This window comes from Microcaecilia unicolor, chromosome 1 (genome assembly GCF_901765095.1).
Source record: "Microcaecilia unicolor chromosome 1, aMicUni1.1, whole genome shotgun sequence".
NCBI classification, from domain to species: domain Eukaryota; kingdom Metazoa; phylum Chordata; class Amphibia; order Gymnophiona; family Siphonopidae; genus Microcaecilia; species Microcaecilia unicolor.
In genome coordinates, this window is record NC_044031.1 from 574,564,353 (window position 1) to 574,591,220 (window position 26,868).

The following is a 26,868-nucleotide window of genomic DNA, read 5'->3' on the forward strand; positions in this document are numbered from 1 at the left end:
CTGCTGCATGTAAAAAAACTGAACTGGATGTTGCTCTAGAAATAGACGTAGCCTGCAAATAGGTGGGAAAATGTGGGATACAAATGCAACAAACAAACAAATAAATAAATAAATAAATAAGTAGTGCAACAGGAAAAGGAGATAATTACTGCTCATGCCCAAGCTAACACCCTTGAAGCAACTGTAGAGCAGAATAGCAGGATGGCCGGAGAGCCAGATTAGCCACATCTGAAGATCCTGGTCAGCATACTAAAAACTATATTTTAGTTCATATCTTAGAACATGCCAGTGCACACATGCAATCTGACCCAGAAGAATCCCAGACACTGAAGAAATATGTTTCTATTCCCGAGTAGATGCCATGCCTGAGAGAAGGCAGCCTCACACATACTAGATATTATGAGATCAACACATACTCCAATCAGTTTATACAGTTTAAGTAACATACTATATTCTTGATTACTTCTTCCCTAGCCCCAGCACTATTTCTAAGAAAACCTGTTCTAATACAGTTACAAGGAAACTAAAATCTTGATATACACTTTTAAGAACAAAAATGGGCAGGAAATCCAGAGAAAGCTGTGCCTTAGATCATCGTTTCTTCTGACTACTGTTCTTTTTAGCTATTACTTAGGTGTAAAGGATGGTGTTCGAACACGTGGATCTTACACTAGTTACCCATGCTTGAGGGGCAGACCATTGTAACAATAGGGCAGTGCCCAAGGGCCCACAGCAGTAGGGGGCCCAATCTCCCTTAGCTTCCATCTAATGTCATCACTTTTGATAGGTGGTTATGGGCCCATGACCCTTATTTCCCGAGAGCCCAGTCTCCCAGTCTGCCCCTGCCTTGGTCAGATCTCTCTGCTTTTGTCACCAAATTTATCCAGTTAAATAAACTAATTTCACAGCTTTCTCTCATGCCATAAGTCAAGTAGGCCAGAATCAATGAGCCTGATGGCCTTATCTACTGCCAATTCCTATCTACTCCTTCATATTCCTTTAGTGTCTCAGGTTCAGATTCAAACCTTTAGCTCTTGGGAAGGGTTTTCCATGGCCAGCACTTGGTAACATTAATACTGAAGATGATGGCAGAACCAGTAGTAGATAATGTCAACAAAAGGTCAAAGTTGTAGGTCACACTTTCCTATTAGATTAGTCACAAATGTATTTAGTTCAAAAATAAAGAGTATCACTTACAATTTTTAGTCCTTATGTCACAAACAGAGTATAGTTACTAATGCCTATTTCTTCTTCAAACTACATATGGCTGCACTTCTCAAGGTTTGCAGTTCTCTTAGCTATCTAAAAATTCTGCTTTTTCACCTAACCTCCCCCCACTCGTTATATTTTCCATTCATCTTTAAACTGCGTCAAACATCTGAGTTTACAATGCCCTGGGTATGATCCTGCCAGCATTCTCTACACAGACACATACTAGTTTTAACATGTTTATCATATTCCTATACTATTCTACAATACATTCATCAACACTACCTGCTGCACACCAGTTTGCCTGTCTAGAGCATACTCTTGTTAAATTACCCTCCCACATGCTCCCATTTTCATGCTTGTCCATTCATTGAATACCATTTATAGAATTAATTACCACTGATCAATTAAACACTCACCACCTCCATCTCTCCCTCTTTAAGGATCATATTGCTAATCTCGCTGTAATGTTACTTTGATCTGTAGCACACTGAAAGAAGCTATTAGCAATAATGGTTACATTGTTTATAAAGTGATTTTTATTAAGCTGTGTGTGATATAAAGCTTGTTAAAGAAAAATAAACTGTAAGTATTGACATTGTTTAGTTAACAACATAAAACACAAGATGAAATTTTTTTTATTTATAAATAAAATGTAAGCATCAAACCCATACATAGAAGTTCAGTAAATAATGGCTACAAATTAGATGAAGGTTGTCCTTTGTAGTATGACAGCAGATGAAACTGTACCTTTTAACAGGCTATGATGACAAATGAATATTGAAAACTATAATCAAAATTCTAAAACAAAAAAACAATGAACACAAAATGACTGGTATAAATAATTGAGCTACTAGCTCACTAAGGACTCGATAATAAAATTGAATACGCACAGCTGGGACAGGTAAAGGGGGTCAGTGGAAGGAGCAGAGCCTAGGGGGGCAGAGAAGTGTGCATGCTCGTCTAAGCAGAATGGTAGCAAAGTACAAACTACAAAACTTCACTTAAAGAACAATAACTTTCAGGTAGAACAATATCTTTCTATGACTGACAGCTGAGACACATTCATGACTACAGAATGCAGACAGGAATATTTAACATTATTTATTTATTTATGGTTCATTTATATCCCACATTTTCCCACACATGCAGGCACAATGTGGCTTACAGAAAAATAGGAGGAACCCAATGATACTAATTGATTCCAAGAAAATCTACATTTTAAAAATAATTTTATGTGTGTACATGCTTTGGAAAACAGTCTCTCCCCAGGGAATGCCCTCATTGAGTGATGGTTCCAATTTGCACATCGTTGCACACATGGTAGGCAACTTTCCAAAACGTTCATTTTCTACATGTAAAATTGACCTCTGAAGGGGTTTTATTGTATGGTCACATGCTGCTATTTAATAAATCACTGTCTAGCCACTACGGTATTAAATATACTAGCCACAGCTCTAAACAAATGTACAAAAAGACTGAGCAAAGCCTAGCATTGATATATATCAAATAGCATCATGTAACGGCAAAACAATACTTCACTGTAAGGCATTACTCAACAGACAAGGGGCAGTCCTAACAGCTGATAACATCCCTATGTTCCGATCTTTCTGAAACTTCCATCAAGAGAACTGAACAAAATAGTTTATTTATTAAAATATTTTTATTCCGCACAACCAAATTTCTCAGCAGATCACAAATCATGCATTCATAACTCATATTAACATAACAAAAGACATTCTTACAAAAGACATATCACATCAAGCTGAAAATCCAAACGAGGACAAAATTATCAACCACCCACCCTCCCAAATTCCAAACATTTTTCAAGCTGAAAAGCAAAATCTAGGGGCCTTACTTACTAAGGGGGTTTTTCACTAAGGCACATTAGCAATTTTATTGTGCGCTAAGAATAGGCACGCGTTAAATGCTAGAGACGCTCATAGGAATACATAGGTGTCTCTAGCGTTTAGTGTTCGTGCTAAAAAGCTAGCGCGCCTTAGTAAAAGACCCCCTATGACACAGTAAGATTTTGTAATTACTATGTGTCAATTACCAAAATTAATGCCCAATAGCAGCAAAATCTGTGTTAACTTGGGGGGAGGGGAAGGGGATTCCCAACAGTTTCCCATTCAGTTAAGTCAGAGAAGATATCATTACCGCATGTTTTTTCGGCAATGCCGAAAACCTGATACACCTATTCAGGCGGAGTTAACAGAGCCGAGTTTTCTGCCACATGAACAGTTAATGTAACTATTAGATACAGTCCTCACACATTCCACACTTCCATTTTAGTGCACAATAGCAGCTCTTATATTATGCCGTGCTGTTAGCTCGTGCTAATTGCTGCATTAACACCCAAATCAGCTTAATACATATGTCCTTTTTTGTGTTATTCCTTTGCATCTATCTGAACGTTCCATGAAGATTGGCAGGGGAGAAGAATGCTAAAAAGAGCAAGTAAATACAGAATGAAGGGAAAGCAGCCTTCTTTCTAGTTTAAATCAGAAGTCACGACTCATGGTTCTAAAAATTTGGGCAAAAGGTGGTTTGGGCAGTGGCCCTGCAGACCTGCTGTGTTCTGCTGCCTATAGTAGCTACAGTATTTGAGTTCAAGTATCCCAGGTCAGCCAAGGACACAATTTTCTGTCATAAAGGTTTCAAACTGCTCAAGAAAAAAACTTCTCAATTAATCAGGCTCTCTGTGACAGCTTGGGGAAATGTTTTTTAAAATAGCTGACTAACGTGTATGTTCTGGCACATACACATTATACATATGTGCTGGCTTTTCTAAAACACTGGCGGAACGTGAAATGTCCCAGCCTGGACATCTCAATTCCAATTTCTACATCTTTCCCAGAATGCTGCTCTTCATGTACAGTATAAGTATATTCAGTGATGGAGAATAAACACCTGCCAGCATGCACATTTTATATAGCAACCAGGGCATGCTGGAAAGAGAAAAATTCCTTCCAAAAGTTCATCTGGGCATGAAAGAATTCCATCAAATAACAAGAATGAACTCCATCAACTTACCACTACCAAAGTCTGTCGAGGTAACAAAGCCCCAAAATGAAAGTACAGTTAAACTTTTTCTTTCGGACCTAATGAAATGCTAGTCCTTTACATTTTCTAAGAATGTGTGGCCATCCCGTGAACAGTCATCAACATTCACAGAAACTTTACCCATAATTGGAAATTTTACCATTCCTTTCAATAGGAAAAACTTATGAAAATTCATGAGTTTGACTCCTGGAGAGTTTAAAAGGGCTGATACTTTCCCAGTAGAAGAATTCCAGGCTACCAGGGGACACCCACACACACAGGGTCCGCAGTTTGATCCTAAATTGTTAAATCATATTGCTTTGGGTTTTTCTGGTTCCTGTTGTGATGTCCACTCTGCTCTCTCCCATAAAACTTTAAAGCGTCAAAGCTTCCAAATGTTCACATTTTACTGGTTAGCTGGTAATTGGCTGCTGTATCCTCTCTGTTAGTATGTGTACATGATTTAGTGAGTATTGCTAGGGACAGAGGGTTACTAATAACAGAAAATTTCATAAGGCATATTTGTATACCTAATGTCAGTTTTCTGGATCAGAGCAGGCAAAAGTAGAGGCTGATCAAAGACGAGTCACCACTGGAGATATGAATCCAACAGTCTTTATTATAATGAATATCTAAAGGACCTGACACGGGCCGTGTTTCGACGCATGCAAGCATCTACATAAGGTGTCAAACAGTAAACTCCAAATGTAGGCACAGGAGCGCAGCAATTTTCGAATTTAAAGCTGTACACTTTACCCAAATGCTTGTACATTCAGAGCAAATGGAACAAACTTCTTGCAACAACTGTGGGAGCAAAAAAAAAAATCACAATTTTTTTGCTCCCACAGTCGTTGCAAGAAGTTTGTTTCATTTGCTTTGAATGTACAAGCATTTTACTGGTTAGCTGGTAATTGGCTGCTGTGTCGCGTCCTTTAGTTTTTCATTATAATAAAGATTGTTGGATTCATATCTCCAGTGGTGACTCGTCTTTGATCAGCCTCTATTTTTGTCTGCTCCATTTCGTCGTCGTACAGGATTTCTGGATCAGACATAAGTGCAAAAATGTATTACCAATATTTCCTATAGTTATTGTTTGCTGTGATTTGAGAAAGGCCAGGGGCCATTTTCATGTTTTCTGGTTTTGTGCAGATAAGAAATCACTGTGCATATTGGAGATGGTCTGTTCATTTGATTGTATGTTTGTATTATTACTTTATAGTGCGTCTCTCTGACTGTTTCACTAATAGTATGCATAATAAAGAAAAGCTTTAAAAAAAGGGTTGATATTCCATCAAAAATACCATAAAAAACCCCACCTTCCTTGCCTTGAAGTTCTGAGTGCTTTCTTTTATAGAGCCTGCTGATATTGTGAAAGTATTTCTATACTTGTGTGAACTTTGCTCGATTTTCAAAGAAAAAGGGCACAGGTATAGTGGCTGAATTTATTGTCACTATGAGAATAATTTCACAGCTTCACCCTCTCTCCATGGAGAGTGTCAAAGTGGTTTGAGGTATTTTCAGCTCGACACTATCCCCCGGATTCTGTATATCACATCTAGTGTTCTGCGCCAAAATCCAAGTTTTTTCTATAACGATGCGCAGAACTTAATTTGGCTTAAGAAGCTAATCAGCATTGATAGCAGCACTTAACAAGAATTGACAATAATTAGAATTTACCTGCACAACTCGCTAAACGTATTCTATAATGGACTGTGCCTAAATTCTTATGCATGCAGTTCAAAAGGGGCATGGTTTGGGTGGGGAAATGGGCGTCCCAAAATGTATGCACATAGTTATAGAATATGGCTCAGTGTACATAATTCTACGGGCAGGGATTTACCTCACCTTTTCGTTGGTGTAAATTAAGGCATGTAGTTTTTGCCACTGGGATATCAACTAAGAGCATTCTATGTAATCGCGCTTAAATCTAATTGCCGCTTATAGAATACGCTTAGTTGGAAATGTTTACTGCATAGATTTTTTTTTAGGCGCCTTATAAATAATTTGGCCCTATTTGTGTAGTAGTCAAAAGTAGAGGCTGACAAAGGACGAATCACCACCGGAGATGTAAATCCAACAGTCTTTATTATTATTATTATTATTCTAAAAGAAGGACCTGACACGGGCCGTGTTTCAACGCACGCAAGCGTCTACATCAGGGGTCAAACAGTAAACTCTAGAATGGAGCAGAAGATTGCTTTTTTTTTTTGAGAATTTAGCTCCGACAGTCATTGTAAGAAGCTAGTCCGCTTGCTTTGATTGCAACAGTATTTGTGTACAGTCTACAGCTTTAAAATTTAAGACTGCGATCTTATGCTCCGTTCTAGAGTTTACTATTTGACCCCTGATGTAGACGCTTGCATGCGTCAAAACACGGCCTATGTCGGGTCCTCCTTTTTAGAATAATAATAAAGACTGTTGGGTTTACATCTCCGGTAGTGATTCGTCCTTTGTCAGCCTCTACTTTTGACTACTGTGTTTCCTTCCTCATCGTAGAGATATTTCTCCTGTTGTGTCCTATTTGTGTACTGGCAGAAAATACATAGCTAGTAGGACTATATAATCGGTAGCCTGTAAAAATATAACAGTTTGAAGATTGACCCCCATAGTGACTACTTTTATACAGTAAGAAGATCATTTTAGAAGGTAATTCTCTAAGTGTGCCTATTTTTAGGCACCAGAAACTTGCCCATTTGGAACCTATCCTATAAAGAGAAGTATGCTCCTACTTTTCTTTATAGAATGCTAGTATAACAGGTCAAATATGCACCTATATTTCAGGCAGCAGTCAGAGCTGGTGTAATGCTCATGCCTTGATTATTAAAGTATGCGCCTAGATGATGCTATTTTATAATCTACTAGTAAAAAAGCCCCATTTCTGATGCAAATGAAACGGGGGCTAGCAATGTTTTCTTCTGTGTGCATGTGGGAGTGTGTGTGTCCCTGCCCTCTGGCCTCTCTTCCCTCCCCCCTCTGAGTCCTTCACTGTTACAGAGCCTGCGATTTTATTTCGTGCTCTGCTGTTTTCCTTCACTGACTGTGTTACAGAGAGGGCGGGGCAGACACTCATAGGGAAACCGGATATCTCGCCCCCTTCACACTTCCGGCTGGAGGCTTCATAGAACGTTGGTGTTGCTTTTTATATAGAGAGATATGAATAGCTGTGTGCCCTGCTCAAACCCCACCCATGTGAACACCCACCTACAAAGCATGCATCATCAAATATTGGTGCATACTTACACCAATAGCACCTAGCAGGAAACTGCTCATTTACATGGAGACATTTTATTTATTAGGATTTATTTATTGCCTTTTTGAAGGAATTCACTCAAGTATAAATCAAACATTAGCAATAGACAATTACAGCAGTAAAAACATGTTCACATGCACAAGTAAAGGACTAAAATACTGTCATCTAGACACACACATAACTGCCTAAATCAAGGTACTTCCTGATATAATTACTCCTATATATATAAGGAAAGAACTCGTGGAAGCAGACACAATCAATGAAAAAAAAAACCTTACTAGTGGTCAAATTTAAAAGTATGCCCAACATGGCTGTGTTTTGCCTGGCACAGGCTGCTTCAGGGGCAAAATTGTGTTATATGTCACTTTGTATGTTGTAAATATCTTAAATTCATTTTTATGTACAGCCATTTATCAATAATTTATTATGGATTATTTATGAGATTTTTTAAATAGTTTATACATGTTATATTTTAATATACTTTCATTCAGTGGCATGCCTAGCTTGTTCGCCACCTGGGGCGAGTCACTGATGCACCTCCCCCCCCCCTCCAAGCACATCACCTGACCTTTCCTCATAAGCAAGAGGGAGGGTGGAGCAGCTGTGCAGCTTTCAGCTCTGTCAGTCCCATGCCCCGGACAGAAAGTAATGTTAGAGAGGGAAGGGGGCCGGCAGAGCCGACAGCCACATGCCTGTTCTGCGCACCCCTTTGCTGCCTGCACACAGGGCAGACCGCCCCTACCGTCCTGCCCTTGGTATGGTTTCATTTATTTTTATTTTGCCTGGATATTTTTGTTATTTTATTTGTTGTTAGAGTATTGTTTTGCCCTTGAAGCAGCCCATGCAGGGCAAAATACAGCTGTGTTGGTCACACTTAATTTGATCACTAATAAAGTCTTTGTATGGACTGTGTCTGCTTCCATGATTTCTTTCGTACTGGACCTAGTGGATTGCCTGCCAGTTTGTTTCTTGGGACTACCCCTATATACATAGGCATTCCTGGGATAGGATTAGCATATGCATGTATTTTTATAAAGAGGCTAATGCAGAAAGCCACATGCAGAACCGCAGAAGGAGAGGAAGGAGTTGGGTCTCTGAAAGGTTTGAGTGAGAATGGAAATGGTGTTAAAAGATGAAATTGTGTAATATTTTGTTGAAAGTTTGAAAAACGTACTTATCTCAAATGAAGATAATTTTCTATAAAAATGGTAAAGGAAAAGCAATAGGAGAGGGTAATTAAGAGACAGAGTGGTCTGGAGACAAGGAAAGGAAGGAGAGACAGGGATGAAGCTGGGGCTGGGTGAGGGGATGAAAGGCAGAGTAGGGTAGATGAGGGCAGAGAGGGAGAGTACAGAAGAGGGAAATGGGGGACTAGGGAGTGAATGAAAGATAGAGAGAGGATAGGATAATGGGGGAATGAGAAAAAACAGAGGGAACAATGGGATTGCTGGAGAGGGGATGAGAGGGAGATGGATTGGAGGAGTAGCCTAATGGTTACTGCAGTGGGCTTTGATCCTGGCACCTGGGTTCCATTCCCACTGCAGCTCTTTGTGAGCTTGGGCAAGTCACTTAACCCTCCATTGTCCCAAATACAGAAACTTAGATTGTGAGCCCTCTAGGGACAGAGAAAGTACCTGCATATAATGTGTACAGCACTGCGTATGACTAGTAGCGCTATAGAAACGATTAGTAGTAGTAGATGGGGAAAAGTTGGTAGGCTATACCATGGCATGAAGCAAGCTAAGGGTATGCAAATATTTTACGCACAGAACTTGCCAGATGCATGTGCACAAAGATTATGCAGTAAGCAAGGCAGAACAAAAACGAAAAAGTGTCGGCACACATCAGCACTTGCTCTGCATATAATATCACCCTCACAAACATTTCTTGCATACAATTTTTGTGAGGTTAATATTTGTGTGCAGAAAACAGGTGCCGATGTGTGCTGACACTTTCAGTTAAGCCTTCTCTGCTAACCCTTTTCCTCTGCCTCAGTCCTGGCAAAAACTTTCTCACGTTGTCCATGTAGCAAAAGCCACTATTTTCCTTTGTGCATTGCCCAGAACAGTCAATGACCTCATCATCATACACTTTAATGCTCCATACAAGGTAACATCCATGCTTAATTCTTCTCTGCATTGATCAGCCCATTAACGTTCGTGCACATCCTGCAGTACCTGTATAACTAGGCTTTCTGCTTTGGCTTACTTAGGTGGGGAGGCTTCCATTTCATTGTAAGTCTGAATATTTTTTTGAGGTCCCCTATTTTATATCAGGTGAGGATCTGCCCATGTTCTGCATGTGTGACTGAGGTGAAGGATTTTGCTAGCATATACTGTCTATGTAGGAATCTGTAACAGTACAGCTAGTTCTAGTTTCCCCAGTACTGGTGCTCCTGAACCCAATGTAATATCTAGAGTGTTATCTTTTCATAGGTGGGTTAGGACTGTCAAGGTTTTGGCTTTTTGCAGGTTTTTGTATTATTTTGCTAAGTATCTGGCCCCCATTTGAAATCAGGCCCTTGGCACCCAAAATAAAAATACTCAAGACTAGTGGTCTCCCCATCCTGTGAAGTCACCACACAATCAAAAAACCACCCAGATTTCATTCTCATATAGAAGAATTTGTTGAATGAGGCAATCAATTATAACAACAGTGTTGCTGGTGTCTTATACTGATAATTTAAAATTGGAGGCAGGAGAGGGAAAGGGGTGTTTGATGTGGCTTTGGGCATGATGGGTAGAAGTGTTTCCAACCTTTTTCTGTCTAGAGATGCCACTGCCGTACTTCTGCCCCAGGCTTGCCAGGTGCCGGCTTGTAGCACAATCAAAACACCAATACGGACAGGAGAGCCTCCCAGCTTGTGAAGCTCTGCTAGTCCCGCCCTCTGATAACAGGAAGTACGCATCAGAGGGGGAAGGACCAGTAAAGCCTTTGTGACTTCACCTGGGCTGGAAGGCTCTCCTGCGCATATTGGTACTTTGGTTGCTGCTGCAAGCCAACAGACCTCGAGGCATGGCAGTGATGGCAGTAATCACAATAACAGAAGGGAGGGAGGGAGGTAAGGAGGTTTGAAATGAAATGTTAGACTGGGAGGAAGGGGAGAGAGTGTGGTTGATGCTGGATGGCGGGAGGGGGGGGAGAAGACAGAAGGGGCAATACTGGACAGGGAAGGGGAGGGAAGAGACAAGAAATGGGAAGATTCTGTACTTATGAGGGAAGGAACAGAAAGAAAGAGACACCGATTTATAGGTTATAAAGTGCTGGGCTTGATAAATGCAGCAGATGCATGCCTAAGTGCCCCATTATAAAATTACCCTCTTTATTTACAGTTTATCTTTTCCACAAAATGATGAATAGTGATGAAAATGTTAAGCACTGGAATGGTACAATCACCATGAAACTGGTAAACAGAAAGGGAGTGACACTAGGAAAATAGACAATGCATCTTGGGATAACAGCAAGTGGAATTTCCAGCATGAAAGTGGCAACCTACAAGATAGCAAACTATTCATGGGATCTGTGATAATCAGCAACACATTCCAATCATACAATCAGGTGACACTGAGGCTCATTTTCAAAGCACATAGACTTACAAACTTCCATAGTACTCTACGGAACTTTGGAAGTCTAAGTGCTTTGAAAATGAGCATTATTATCAAACAGCACAGCACAAAGATCTATGGTCTGGAAGAAAATTATATTTCTATCTTAAAAAGGTTCCAGGTCTTTGTCAATGAGTAGCAATCTAAATAGGGTGGTTTTTGTATATTGAAACCCTTAATATATAAATTGCATGGTCTGGTTTATGGTTTACATGTTCAAATCATCCTACATAGTTCCAATATGGATTTTTCAACAATAATCTTAAGCTCCGACATCATTATTTCATGTGCACATTGGACATTTGTAAACGTTGAGCATCCGTCAAACTCATGTCCCCACCTCCTCCCAAAAAAAGCCCTAAGATTATTCTCCTTACCTTCTGCTCCTTTCAGAATGAGTCGTTTGTTGAGTTCTTCAGCTTTATTCTCCATGAAAGAGAAAACAAACAAAAATGCAGAAATTAAAATATTGCTCAATTACAAAAGCTGTCTTTTATTATATTATAGAGCAGGAGCAGCTGGCACAGAGCAATGGCAATGGATCTTGTCCACAGTGAGACATAAATCCATTTTCTCAGAGCATTTATGAATGCAAAATTCATAGCTGCTGCTAGCAGTAAGTTAATCGCACCTAAGTGATGTCCAATAGCATTTTATATAGGCTGCAGCATAGGATTACAGAGCAAAAGTTATTGGCTTTAAAACATGCAACAATCCTGCAAACCTTTGAAAGATAAAATGTATCATAAAGACATCGCTTGCAATACCAATTAACATATAAACACATTCTTTTACCCTGAAACATTTTGGTAGGATAGAATGTTTTCAATGGTAATTTAGTTTTTAAATACAGTGGTGTGCAAAAGTCAGGAATAAGCATACTAATATAGTAACAGCAGATAAAGATCTGAATGGTCTATTCAGTCTGCCCAACAGTCTCACTCATTATCAATTCAAAATTAAATCAACAATAAACGTGATATTATATACTTGATCATGGTCTTTCTTTGTTGTTTCTGAGACATAGCCGTAGAAGTCTGCCTGGCTTTGTCCTTATGTTCCAAACACTGGAGCTGCTGTCAAAGCCCACTCCAGCCTATCCGAATCATTCTTGTCATTTGTGGGACACAGACCATAAAAGTCTGCCCAGCACTGTCCTCATGTTACAAATTACTGGAGTTTCATCAATGCTGTCTACAGCCCATCGTAAAATGGATTGCTATATGTGGGACTCAGACTATACAAGCCTGCCCAGCACCGGCCTTAATTGATACAGAGTTGCCATCAAAGCACAACTTGACATGCAAACCTTTAAGTTTTGGTTTGGTTTTATACTATTCATTTTCTAAGAGATCATCTGTGTTGATCCCACGCTTTTTTGAATTCAGTCACAGTTTTTTTCTCCACCACCTCCCTTGGAAGGGTATTCCAGGCATCTGCCACTCTCTCCGAGGAAAAGAATTTTCTGACGTTTTACTCCTCAGTCTGCCACCCCGCAACCTCAATCCATGTCCTCTAGTTTTAACATTTTCCCTTCTCTGGAAAATATTTATTTCTACATTAATACATTTCAAGTATTTAAATGTCTGTACCATATCTCCCCTGTACCTTCTCTCCTCTAGGGTATACATATTCAGGTCTTCCAGTCTCTTCTCATATGTCTTTTGGCACAATCCCAATATCATTTTTGTCACCTTCCTCTGGACCGTTTCAAATCTTCTTACGTCTTTAGCAAGATACACCCTCCAAAACTGAACACAATACTCCAGGCGGGGCCTTACCAACAGCTTGTACAGGGACATCAACACCTCCTTTCTTCTGCTAGTTACACCTCTCTCTATATAGCCTAGCATCCTTCTGGCTACAGCCGCCTTGTCACACTGTTTTGTCACCTTCAGATCCTCAGATACTGTCACCCCAAGGTCCCTCTCCTTGTCTGGGCAAATCAGCCTCTGATCACCTAACACATACAGCTCCCTTGGATTTCTACTCCCTATGTGCATCACTCCACACTTCTTTGCACTGAATTTTAATTGCCAAACATTAGACCATTCTTCTAACTTTTGCAGATCCTTTTTCATGTTTTCCACTCCCTCCGGGGTGCCCACTCTTTTAAAAATCTTGGTATCATCTGCAAAAAGGCAAACCTTACCTTGTAAACCTTCAGCAATGTTGCTCACAAATATATTGAACAGAATCAGCCCCAGCACCAATCCTTGAGGCACTACACTACTCACCATTCCTTCCTCTGAGTGAATTCCATTAATCACCACCCTCTGAAGTCTGTCTCTCAACCAGTTGATAATTCAGTTCACCACTCTGGGTCCTAACTTCAGCCTATCAAGTTTATTCATGAGCCTCCTATGAGGAATCGTGTCAAAGACTTTGCTGAAATCTAACCAGATTACATCTAGCGCACGCCCTCAATCCAATTTCTCTGATCACCCAGTCAAAAAATCTCTCTTGGATTCTTTCAATTTCATCTGGCATTCCTGTGTTCCTCTTCTTGAGTTTTTCTGTATTTCATGAAAGCCAACTCTTTAGCCTTTATTTTCTCAGCCACTTGCTTAGAGAACCATATCGGTTTCCTTTTTCACTTGCTTTTAATTTACTCTCCTTACATAAAGGTTAGTAGTCATATTTATAGCTCCTTTCAGCCAGGACCATTGCCTTTCTACTTCTCATATATCCTCCCAGCCCATCAGTTCTTTCTTCAGGTACACCCCATTTTACCAAAGTCAGCATTTTGAAATCCAGGACTTTGAGTTTTGAGTGGCTGCCCTCCCCTTCAGCTGTTATATCAAACCAAAATGTTTGATGGTCACTGCTGCCCAGATGGGCACCCACTCGGATATTAGACACTTTCTCCATTTGTGAGTACCAGATCCAGCATTGTTCCCTCACTCATGGATTCTGTCACCATTTGTCTGAGCAGAGCACTTTGAAAGGCATCCACAATCTCTACTTCTTTCCAGTTCCGCAGATGCAGCTTTCCAATCTGCATCTAGCAGGTTGAAATCTGCCTCTCTTTTCTTTCCCAACTTTTGGATATCTGTAACCAGATCTTTATCTAGTTCATCCAATTGTGTCTGTAGACAACATCCATGTGGACGGAGGTTCTGCCATCTTTTTTCAAGGTGATCCATATCGCTTCTTCCTTTCCACAGGCCCCGGGCATTTCAGTCGTTGCAATATTGTTTCTCGCATATAGAGATATTTCTCCACTTTTATGACCATCATTATCATTCATAAATACATTGTAACCTGGTACATTTGCATTCCATTCATGGGAATCATTGAACCAGCTTTTAATGATGCTTTGAAGTGTCAGTATGCAGTTTTCACATACACGTAGATGCTATGGTGAACATCATGCATTGTGTTTCAGTGTTCACTCCTCTTTCAAAAGCAACTAATTTTGTATGTTTGATATGCATTTATTTTGCCACTGCATAGCAAATAGCAAAATTAAGCAGAATTATATTGTGCAAAAAAGTGGATCCAACTTTAGCCAATTACAGTTACCTAATTTTGACCACAGCCTTACCTCACCTCAACTACAGGCAGTGGTTTGACAACTGTGACATGGTATTTTTTTCATCTACAGTGAGTAGAAAATGCTTGGAATGTGGATTGAGGTAATGTAAAGCAAGAAGAACCTGTTGACAGAAGCACAGAGGAAGCATAGAGTCGAATAAGCAAAGTAGTACTCAAAATGGACTTGCAGGATGTAGGAAAAGATTCTTTTCAGTGATGAAAGTACTTTCTGCCTCTTTAGAGATCTGGTTTATACATATGTAAGGTGATTTCCAGGTGAAGAATACATTAAGGTGTCCCTTTCGATTCTGCCCTTCTATGTATTCCGGGATGACAATGCCCATGCCAATGAGCAAGAGCAGTTGTTAACTGGAAGAAATTCCAAAAGATCTCTACCCTGGATTAGCCAACCCAGTCACCAGACTTCAATTCAATTGGGAACTTGTGGCATGAAATAGCACTAGAAATATCCAAGTGTCCTGCATTACAGACAGCTGACAGAGGCACTCACTGCAGCCTGGAATCAAGTGGTCACCATCCACCATCTTCTAAAATTGGTCCATTCAAGCCAGGATGGTGCAGGGCTGTCTGCTAGAGTAAAGGCTGACTTATCATATACTAATCATCACTCATATACACCCAAATGGCCATTTTCTTGCCACATTAAAACAATTTAAAATAGCTGTATTTTAAATGTATAATGACATGGACACAATATCCAAATAGCACACAGTAAGCCACACTGAAATTGCAATGTATGGATCAGTACTTGAGTCTTATGCTGTTGCTGAAACAGCATTACACAATTATTGTGCATAACACTACATAAGCACAAATTTAAAAAATGGAAATGAAATGAATGCTAATGATACTGAAATTCCACATTGCAAACAACTTATTCCAGACTTGAAGGCTCCTTGTGCTTTTTTGCTGTTTTCTTAGACTTTTGCACACCATCATATGTCCAACATTATGGAAAGGAGTCTTATGCAACTCATTGTGAGAGTCGGAGTGGAAACTCAGTTGGAGCTCTCTGAACTGATCTGAGCTTCAATTAGATCAGGAATGTGGGCCACAGAATGTGTTTAAAGAGCAAAAGGAAGTAAGAAGCATAATTTCATTTCCAGTGGACCAGGTTGAAACCTTTTCAGTCCTAGTCAAGATCTGAACACCCATCATATCTCAAGACATTTCAAGGTTTGCAGAGAATTTATGACCTTTGATGGTGTCTTGAGTACAAAATGGACATTCGCCTTTTCCACCAGCAAATATGAAGGATAGGTCAAATGTGTGGTAATTTGAACTGCCACACACCTATGAATTAATAGCAACATATTACATGATAGCAGATAAATGTCAATAGACCTATCCAATTTTCCCAGTTATTCCTGTCCATACTGCGAAGAATAAGCCCCAGATACCAGCCATAGAGCATGCCTGCTTGTAAGCTATCACCAATAGAATTAATCTTGCTCTTTTGTATTCCATCATGTTGGGTAGGTGAGCATGCAAGATTCCCTTTTTTCCCCATCTCTAACCACAAAGCTTTGTAATAATCTAAATATCTACCAATACTAGTGTGGTTGCTGCCCGAACATTCGGCCTCTTAGGTCCCCGTGGCATTTCCAGACGGTACCCTGCCACCACCAACCTGCTGCACCGACCCAGTCGACATAACGAGTGTGGAGCCTGCCAGACAGACCCAACTACATGAGCACCTGCATTCCTGTTAGGACATCTTCTAATTATTATTGTACATGTAGTATTCCAGACAAAGCCAGTTGCTAGTTAAGTCTATCACTGTATGTACATGTCGCCATCACATCTCAACCTGCCAGACAGACCCAGCTCTTGGATTTCCTTAAATTATGCTAAGGACTTTTAGGTTTTGCTATCCTGTTAATTCTATCATTATAACATACCAAACTGCTTGGGTTGTACTTGAACTTCTAATATTTCATGTCATTATGTTATTTCCTTTGACATTCGTTATGGTAGCCTCAACATTCACCGAGTTGTTCACATAGGGCTCTTTCAGAACTAACCCAAAGCTGCACTAGCGGCTGCCGTGCGGCAATGCCAACACAGCCCATTCAAAGTGAACAGGCTGTGTCAGGATTAATGGACATCCACTACTGTGGCTTTGTAAAAGGGGGCTTAAGTCATACTTCTGCTCTACCTTTTTATTTTATTTTTTTGCAACAAAGGATCTTCTATGTTTATCTCACACCTTCCTGAAGCCCTTTAATGTTTCAGCCTCCATTACCCATTATGGGAGGGCATTTGATGCACCCACTGTCCTTTATATGAAAATAGTTCCTGGCATTAATCTTGAATACACTAATTTCATGCATATTACCCACTTTGAAATGTTGTCATCGTGGTCATATCTTTTGGTCTGATAGAGATCAATGGTCTTAATATATTGAAAATGCCCTAACATGTACTACTGTTTTTGAAATATAGTAGGAAGTATTCAACAGATGGCTGAGGGAAGATATGATAAAGTTCTATAAAATCCTGATTGGAGTGGGAAGGGTAGACATGAATCACTTCTTTACTCTTTCCAAAAACACAAAAACTGGGAGGTATGAAATGAAGCTACTAAGTAGTAAATTTAAAACAAATTTGAGAAAATGTTTCTTTACTCAATGTGTAATTAAGCTCTGGAATTTGTTGCCAGAGAATGTGGTAAAAGCAGTTAAAAAAAAAAAAAGTTTGAAAAATGCATAAACCATTGGTGGAATTGGAGAAAGCCACTGCTTATTCCTGGGATAAGTAGAATTAAAATATGTTTTCTTCTTTTGTGATCTTTCAGGTACTTGTGAACTGGATTGGTCACTGTTAGAAACAGAATACTGGACTTGATGGACCTTCAGTCTGTTCCGGTACGGCAATGTATTTATGTCATAACGGCCTGTGTCCAAAAGATAATTGATTGTTTTTAAATTGACAGTAGAATTACTAAGAAAAAAAAATTCATAAAAATCTCACTAATTAATAAAACCAGCAGATTGAGGGGTGAAAAAGATATGCACCCAATTCAGAAGTTGGTATGGCCATTTTGATTCCAACCCAGATGATATGTCCTTAACTAGATTTTTCCCTTTTCACATGTATAACACATACAGGGCAATTTTCAAAACAATGCAGCTAGGTGCAAAGTCAAGTTTCCCTTTGAAACTGCCTAGTGAAGTGTCTATAGAGATTTACATCTGCTTTCACTGTGGATACTTTTCCCCTGAATAACACTATATGTGATGTTACCTCTCCAGGCCTAAACCCACCCTTGGAATGCCTCCACAAAAATCCATAGGGTGAAAATTTTTCAAAGTCCTCCATCCATTTGGCATTAACTTCTGGAAACTACAAACCCCCTGGAGTAAAAGGACATTTTGAAAAAGTGCCCCACATTTATGTATACTGTAAAACATATATACCTTTAAAGCACTATGCTCATGAGGTCATTCCAGAAAAAAGTTAGATCAATGGAAGCAACAATGCACATAATTTTACATTTTCAAAATTGTTCTCCCTGTTTACTAAGGCGCGTTAGCATTTTTAACACGCCTACAATTAGCGCACACGCTAACCGTGTAGCTGCTTATAGGGATATTGTAGGCACATACACAGTTAATGCACATACATGGTTAAAACGAGTTAAAATTGTTAATGCGCCTATAACGCAGCTAAGTAAACATGGCCCTTAATTCACTTTGAATATCACTGTAAAGCTATTGAGCTATGTGGACGTTCTACTAACCCATCTTTGCTTATACCCTACTCTGTCTATTAAAATGTTCTATTATGTATTGTGTTGACATTGTAAGTAGTATACTATGCCATACTTTCTACTGTTTTTTGAATATTTTTTCTGCTGTAATTGTCTATTGCTTATGTTTGATTTATTCTTACTGTACACCACGTTGAGTGAATTCTTTCAAGAAGGCAGTAAATAAATCCTAATAAATAAATAAAACAAGAGGATTCATAGGAATGAGCGAGTACCATATCAATTCTTCTTGAGCTACCAGCTCATTTACCGATATGGCCTTGCAGGGATTATTTTGTGGTAAAACCTATGTAAAATATGGACTTCATCACAAAAACAAAATATGTTACCCATGCACAAATGTTTACTATTGCAAAATCACTAATGAGCAGCTCATTGGCAATTTTACATAATTCTTGCAAACAGCTTCAGAAAATCCAATGCAGGAAACCAGAAAGTAGTGCATAAAATAGCTTCAATTGTGATTACATGCAATATTTTCTTTTTTTCTCCACAATTGCATTGCAAATTCATTTATGGTTTACTACATCAGCCTCAAAATTTGTTGCCATTTTGATGTCTTCTTCTGACAATACATCAGCAACAGATTACGTCTGATTTAAAAAAAAAATTATACAGTCAAATAAGAATATAGAATTTACATGTTAATACGATATTTCATTTGCCTGTAAAATATTGAGCTGATTTTTGTGGTGCTACCTTTTCATCGCATGAGCACCCCAATTCTTCATTTAATGTAGGTGCAGATACCGTAGCAGGCAGTGGTCTAGAAACCTCCTCTGGCATTGATGGTTTATACAGAGCGGTTCGTAGCATGTGATTTAAACTTCCATGGGTACCATTATTAGCTGCAGGCTTCAGGCCAAGAAGATCTGTGCAGAAAAAAAAAAGCTCAAATGATTCTTTGGATGTAATAATCAGCTGAAATGGTGTCTAAACTAAGAGTATTGTACAACTGTCTAAGCATATACAAGAAATATCTAGATGCACATTATGTTTACACACACTAAGATATACTGCAGACATCTGACTAGAAAACCATACACATAAAGCCAATATCTAATTTTGCTTAATTTTTTTTTATATACAGAGTCTGAGATACTGGTAGAATCTGAAAAAGAGCAAACTTGTCAAAGAGGTAAATTCTTCACTGAATGTGGATCACCTGTACAATTGCATCCACAGGCTCTGAACCGTGTCCAGAGTCTGATAATAATATCAGGCAGGACATGCTTAAGGTATAGGCAAACTAGGCACAGGCCTAGGGCCCAACCATTTAGAAAAGGTCCTCTCAGACATGCTGATTCAATGTCTTATAAGGCAGATTTTTGTGCCTGTAAGTCAGCTGCTGGAAGAAAAAGGGGGATGGGGGCAGGGTACTAGAGACACCACTGCATACAGACATCTGCCTATTCTTCCCACCCATATGCACTGTCATCCAGGAGTCAAGGAGAGTTGGCTAGCAGTGCTGCTTACTTACAGCTTTCTCCACTGCTGGATCCATGCAGAGCTCAATTTGTGGTAATTGTAAAATGAATTTATATTATGATGGGGGCCCCAACAAACTTGCTTGCCTAGGGCCCACCAAAGTTAATCCTACCATGATCAGACACCAGTGAAGAGGACAACACAATGTATACCTGTTTTTTAATCTTCTGTTTGCTAGGTTAATATAATGGCATATAGATTTTACAGATGGCCTTTCAGTGATAAAAGCTGCTACAACAGAATGTTGAACTTAGTTTCTTTCTAGAGTGACACGAAGTAAGAATACCATATAAGCTCCTGAAATATTTTGTCTAACCCTATTAATACTTTATATTAGCCAAAAACAAAATACCTGGAAAAAAAGAGAATATTTTAGTCACAAAACCAAACAAATATGTCCTAAAGGTCAAACAGTAGTCATACGTAGACAACAGAAAAAAGGGTTCCTTTACAAAGCAACTTATCACAAAGGGTCTCTTCAAATTTTGTATAATGCATTTCCAATTTTAATGTACCTAGGTTATAGTAAGCAACACTATGACAAGATTAGTTGTTCCCAGCATACCTTTCCCAAATATAGGCACGAAAATTTTACTTTGGGTTTCAGGTTGCCTTGTGAACTAGTGTGCTGATTTCCATCTGGCAATCCCATGGACTTTTCTGTCAAGTAATTGGGAGCCTACACAGTCTTCAAATTTAGATTCTTTGTCACAGTATGTGGTCATGAGTGCATGCCCAAAAGGGAGCACCCCTTTAAAGCCCCATCAGAGCACTAGAAGAGCAAGGAGCAGGAGACAATTTTCATCTAGTCTCTGATGGGTAAAAGGTAGATAACGAGTAGCAGTGCTGGAAGAACTGAGTTGTCAAGTCAAGAGCCCCATGGATCAACATGTTGGACTTCTATCATCAAGTGATACAGGATTCTTGGGTTCCGTGAGTACTCTCTCCCCTATTGAGGCCTTTGTATGAGTATTAGGACCACATCCCACCAATCTTGTTCCCCTATGGGAATTGGAACCACATCTCCAGCTTTTGCTGGTGGGTTAATATCTCCATTGTATGTTTCATTAGACAATGGCCTTCAGCATCCAATCTGCAGTAGGATCTACTGATACTGGTGTATCTTACCTACAGTTTCCAATTCTTTTACCCAATGTGGAAACTGAAAATAAGATAAATAATTTACTCGAGAAGATGTTTGACTGTGGTAACCAGGACTGAGATTTATCTCCAGGGAACCTTAAGACATGTGTGTAAATTCACCACAGACACTGTTGCTAAACTTTCTGAGCAAGATAGAACATTTTCTAAATTGGATGAGCATTTTTGAAAACTGAGACACAAACTGCTACGCTTCAGGCTGTTGCTACATGGAATATTAAGGATAATCTTCAATCTCATAATTAGTTGCAGACTACAGAAAATGTTTCTTGATCTACAAATCCAGGATTATTAAATTTTTCCAGTTACTCATTAAGAGGGTCAGTGGATTCAGCCGTGGATCAGATAATATTGGCCATGCTGCTTGAAGGGATCAATATATAATTTAAAAGAGATTGAGTGGGGTGGGGAGAGGGATTGAGTGGAGAAAGAGAAGATATTAAATTTATATAGACAAATATATTTGAAATATTAAAGAAGAAAAATTAGAGATGAATTAGTAGGGAAATGAGTCGGGTCATCAGTGGCTTTTTTCTAGGTCAATGAGGGCTGTGTTGACGGCTCGGCTTGTAAGCATCCAATTTTTCATTTGTTTTGTCGGTATGGGTAGGCAGAATTGCTGCGATGTTGTTTCAGGTCCTGCCTGATTTGTGCTGTTTCATTCCCAGCACGATTGTTACTGCTTTGACCAGCAGTCAGTTTTGAGAGAAAGAATAACACTGAAGAAAGGCTTTGGTAAAAGGCTGTGTTAAAGGTAATGGTGCAGCTTATGGTTGCTCAACGGAGAAGGGGGGAAGGAAAGGATCATAGAGTAAGCAAGCTCTTAAAGGGATGACCGCAAAGAGAGCTCCAAGAGCTGGTGCTGCAGGGAAGAAAGAGAAATCCAGTCACAGCAGGGTAGATAGTAGGGCCCCTGCTGCAACACAGGCTTCAGGGTCTGTTAGACCTCAAAGGATTGCAGCAGGTGCTGACAGGGCTTTGGATGCTGTACAACCTGAACCCTCTGGATTATTTTCTGCTGCTTCTTTTCCTCTGGCTCCTGATGAGTTTGGGGTTGCAGTTGGTGGGGGGGGGGGGGGGGTCTGGTGAGTCTAGGGTGGTCGGTGGAGGGGGCATGAGAAATCTCAGCAAGGTACAGTGGTAAGAAAAGAAAAATCACTGCATAAGTGTTTAAGGGATAAAAAGTTTCTGCGACAGTTACAGCATGTAGTGAAGCAGCTAGATGTTGAAAAGCATGTGAGCCGTGTGGGTGTTGGAGACCCAGTGCAAGTCTGGGAATCCTTTGATTCATTGGATTCTTCTATGTCATCCTCTTCTGAATCCTCACTGGAGGTGGCAGTAGAGCTCTTGAGAGTCACTTCCATGTGTATTGTGGTGGGGGTACCCTAATGTAACTCAAGTTTCTAGGCGTGGGTATATATTTTGTGAGATTGGTCCTTTAGATTGATAACTGTCTGTGAAGATGCATCAGTAGATTCTGAATGGTAGATATGCAGATTTATTCGCTTTATTGGAGAAGGAGCGGGATGGACACCGTTTACTTCATAGTTGTACAAATTCCAATTTGACCAGGATTCATGTAGATGCAGTCCAGGATAAACTAAAAGAATTACAGTTTGGATGGATTGCAGGACATTTTCAGACTCCTCTTTTTGATAATTTATTGGTTTCTCTACTTGGGGTGATTTCTAAGAAGGAGCCTGGAAAGTTTCATTTAATTCACAATTTGTCATTCTCAGGAGGTGCTAGTGTTAATTCTGTTGTTGACCCATGATTATGTTCAGTCCAGTATTCATCATTTGACCAGGTAATTGAGATGTTGCGCCAGCTTGGTCAAGGGGCCTTGATAGGGAAAGCTGATACTGAAGCAGCTTTCCATTTACTGCCCGTGCACTCTATTTCATTGATTGGGTTTTCATTTTGAACATCAATTCTTTTTTGATAAATGCATGCCCATGGGGTGCTCTCTCTCTCATATGCATATTTTCCTCATTCTTGCACTGGGTAATGGAGTAGAAAGCTGGGGCCTCTTATATAGTATATTAGTTGGATGATTTTCTTTTCGGGGACTCTGCGTGTTATAATCAATGTGCACGGCTTATGAATGTTTTTTGTGCTGTTGTATCTGAATTAGGGATTCCATTAGCTGAAGAGAAATGAGAGGGCCCTACTTCTATTTTGGTATTTCTTGACATTGAATTGGATTCAGTGCGCATTGAGTCTAGATCGCCTATTGACAAGGTGCGAGCAGGATGCAGGTTCAGTGGCTGCTATAAAAAGAAGAAATTAACCTTAGAGAAGATTCAGTTGATTGTAGGGCATCTCAATTTTGTGTCACGAGTTATTCCTATGGGACGAATATTTTCTCGCCATCTGGCACTGTTGAGCAAAGGGTTTCAGAAGAAATATTATAGAGTGTGGAATCCTCAGGGAGTTGGACTTGGCATTATGGAATCTATTTTAGTCTCAATTTAATGGAATGCGAGTGTTGCCTCGGTCTCCTGTGTTTAATAGTGATCTCGAATTGTTTACAGATATAGCAGGGAGTCACGGTTTTGTGACTTATTTCCAAGGGGTATGGTGTGCTAAGCAATGGCCTGAGTGCGGGAAAAAAAATGAGTTGGTGTGCTAATGTTGCTTTGCTCAAGCTTTTTCCAGTGTGGGTTGATTGATGATTTGAAGCCCAGTCCAGATGCATTCCACGTATTTGCACAGGTGGAAAGAAGAAAAAATGACAGCCAGCATGGTTAAAAGGTGAAGTAAAAGAGGCTAATACAGTCAAAAGATTGTCCCTCAAAGAATGAAAAAGGATCCAAATGAAGAAAATAATAAGCAACATAAGCACTGGGAAGTCAGATGCAAAGCATTAATAAAGAATGCTAAAAGAGAATATGAAGAGAAATTGCCGCAGAGACTAAAATTCACAGTAACAACTTTTTCAGATACATCAGAAGCAGAAAGCCTGTGAGGGAATCCAGGGGACCATTAAATCACAAAGGAGCAAAAGGGGCACTCAGGGAGGACAAGGCCATAGCAGAGAAACTGAATGAATTCTTGGCTTCTGTCTTTACTGAAGAAGATGTAAGAGATTTGCCTGTACCAGAAATGGTGTTCAAGGGTGATGATGCAGAGGAACTGAAAGAAAACTCAGTGAACCTGGAAAATGTACTGAGCTAAATTGACAAATTAAAGAGTAATAAGTCACCTGGAATGGATGGCATACATCCAAGGGTACTCAAAGAACTCAAGAATGAAATTGCTGATCTGCTGTTAGTAATATGTAACCTGTCGTTAAAGTTGCCTGTACTACCTGAAAATTGGAGGGTGGCCAATGTGAAACTGATTTTTAAAAAGTGGAAACTATTATAAAGAATAAAGTTACGGAACACATAGACAAACATGGTTTAATGGGACAGAGTCAGTATGGATTCAGCCAAGGCAAGTCTTATCTTACCAATTTGCTTCATTTCTTTGAAGGCATGAATAAACATGTGGATAAAGGTGAGCCAGTTGATGCAGTGTATCTAGATTTTCAGAAAGCTTTTGAAAAAGTTCCTCATGAAAGGCTCCTGAGAAAAGTAAAGAGTCATTGGCCAGGAGGCAAGGTTCTGGTGTGGATTAGGAATTGGTTATTGGACAGAAAACAGAGGGTAGAGTTAAATGGTCATTTCTCTCAATGGAGGAGGGTGAACAGTGGAGTGCCGCAGAGATCTGTATTGGGACCGGTGCAATCTAATATATTTATAAATGATATGCAAATCGGAATGACAAGTGAGGTGATTAAATTTGCAGATAATACAAAACTATTCAAGGTTGTTAAAACATGTGTGGATTGTGAAATATTGCAGGAAGACCTTAGGAAATTGGAAGACGGGGCATCCAAATGGCAGATGAAATTTAATGTAGACAAATGCAAGGTGATACATATTGAAAATAATAATCTGAATCATAGCTACCTGTTGCTAGGGTCCAACTTGGTACGCACTTGTTTAATACCCTTATTTTATCATCCCCACCTTAGTAATTCCCTTTCTCTTATTTGTCCTGTTTGTCTGTCCTAATTAGATTGTAAACTCTGTCAAGCAGGGACTGTCTCTTCATGATCTAGTGTACAGCGCTGCGTGCATCTAGTAGCGCTATAGAAATGATTAGTAGTAGTAGTAGTAGGGTCAGCATTCAAGGTGTCGTTGTACATAATATGCTGAAACATTCTGCTTAGTGTGTGGCGGCGGTGGCCAAAAAAGCAAACAGAATATTAGGAATTAGAAGGAAAGGGATGGTGACTAAGATTGAAAATATTATAATGCCTTTGTATCCCTCCATGGTGCAACTGCACCTTCAATATTGCATTCAGTTCTGGTCGCTGTATCTCAAAAAAGATATAGCAGAATTAGAAAAGGTTCAAAGAAAAGCGACCAAAATGATAAAGGGGATGGAACTCCTCTCGTATGAAGAAAGGCTAAAGAGGTTAGGGTACTTCAGCTTGGAAAAGAGACAGATGAGGGGAGATATGGTTGAGGTCTACAAAATCCTGTGTGGTCTAGAATGAGTAGAAGTAAATCGACTTTTTACTCATTCTAAAAGTACAAAACTAGGGAACACTCGAGGAAGTTACATGGAAATACTTTTATAAGAAATAGGAGGAAATATTTTTTCACTCAACAAATAGTTAAGCTCTGGAACTCTAAAGGAAAAGTCCATAGACCATTATTAAATTGACTTGGGGAAAATCCACTGCTTATTTTTGGGATAAGCAGCATAAAATGTATTGAACTTTTTCGGGATCTTGCCAGGAATTTGTGTCCTGGATTGGCCACTGTTGGAAACAGGATGCTGGGCATGATGGACCTTTGGTCTGTCCCAGTTTGGCAATACTTATGTACTATATAAGAGGTTATCAAAGGATTAACTGTAAGATATATAGGGCCCTGTTTACTAAGCCGCGCTATAGGCATGTTAACATTTTTAATGCACATTAACCATGTACGCTCGTTAACAGTGTATGCACATACAATTTCCCTATAGGCGCCTACACGGTTAGAGCGCACAGTAATTGTAGGCATGTTAAAAACCCTAACACGCTTTGTTAACAGGGCCCATAGACTTTTCCAAAAATGAGGACACATTCTGTGCACATTGTAGAAGAAGAAGATAATAAACATATTTCTATCAGTTTAAAGAAAAGTATATTTAGCAATCAATAAATAAATAAATAAGCAAGCAAACAAGCAAAATGGCTTACCACACATCACATTGTACAGTTCAATATTCTCAAATGGAGGTACTTTAGTCTTGTACTTAAATGTAGGACCATAGCCTACAAAGACAGTCTTTAAAAGAAAAAAAAAGTAGTTAAAAAACATTCCCACAACCTGTGTGCAGAAACAGTATGAGACACCTAAAAATTATGACCACTTCATCTCTCTTGTTGGTTGTGTCCAAAGTACCTGCATGCTGCTTATCTTGTTGTCGTACCCATGATCGCCATTGAGATAGCACTTCCCTTTAATCATTCTCTTTTGAGTATCCGAAATTCTCCTGCATCAAAATATCAACCAGAGGCGTTTCACTTCAAAATAAGTAGTAAAACAGCACAAGAACAGATAGTAAAAATATAAGGAAACATTTTTTGCTTGAAAAAAATAAAAAGTAATGCTTTAGAAAGTTATAGTAAACATCCTGTCTGAAGCACTTTTAAAGAAAATTGAAGAGAATGTAAGGTAATCGGACTGCAAAAGGTTTTTTTTGGTACCTAGGGGCCTTTTTACTAAGCCGCGTAA

The 26,868-nt window shown here is 39.4% G+C and overlaps 1 protein-coding gene across 13 annotated transcripts in view; it reads right to left on the reverse strand.

The window, feature by feature from the left end:
* The window catches only part of ENPP2 (ectonucleotide pyrophosphatase/phosphodiesterase 2), a 379,835-nt gene that overhangs the window by 107,837 nt on the left and 245,130 nt on the right, over nucleotides 1-26,868 (reverse strand). For 8 of the 13 annotated variants that reach the window (XM_030218400.1, XM_030218468.1, XM_030218459.1 and 5 more), the window contains exons 16-20: nucleotides 26,536-26,626; nucleotides 26,331-26,418; nucleotides 19,139-19,311; nucleotides 16,216-16,335; nucleotides 11,487-11,535 (exon numbers count right to left, since the gene is read on the reverse strand). In XM_030218400.1, coding sequence (XP_030074260.1) covers nucleotides 11,487-11,535; nucleotides 16,216-16,335; nucleotides 19,139-19,311; nucleotides 26,331-26,418; nucleotides 26,536-26,626 — 521 coding nt within the window. The remainder of the gene's footprint in view (nucleotides 1-11,486; nucleotides 11,536-16,215; nucleotides 16,336-19,138; nucleotides 19,312-26,330; nucleotides 26,419-26,535; nucleotides 26,627-26,868) is intronic. The other 5 variants (XM_030218486.1, XM_030218477.1, XM_030218451.1 and 2 more) reach the window with 1 other exon arrangement.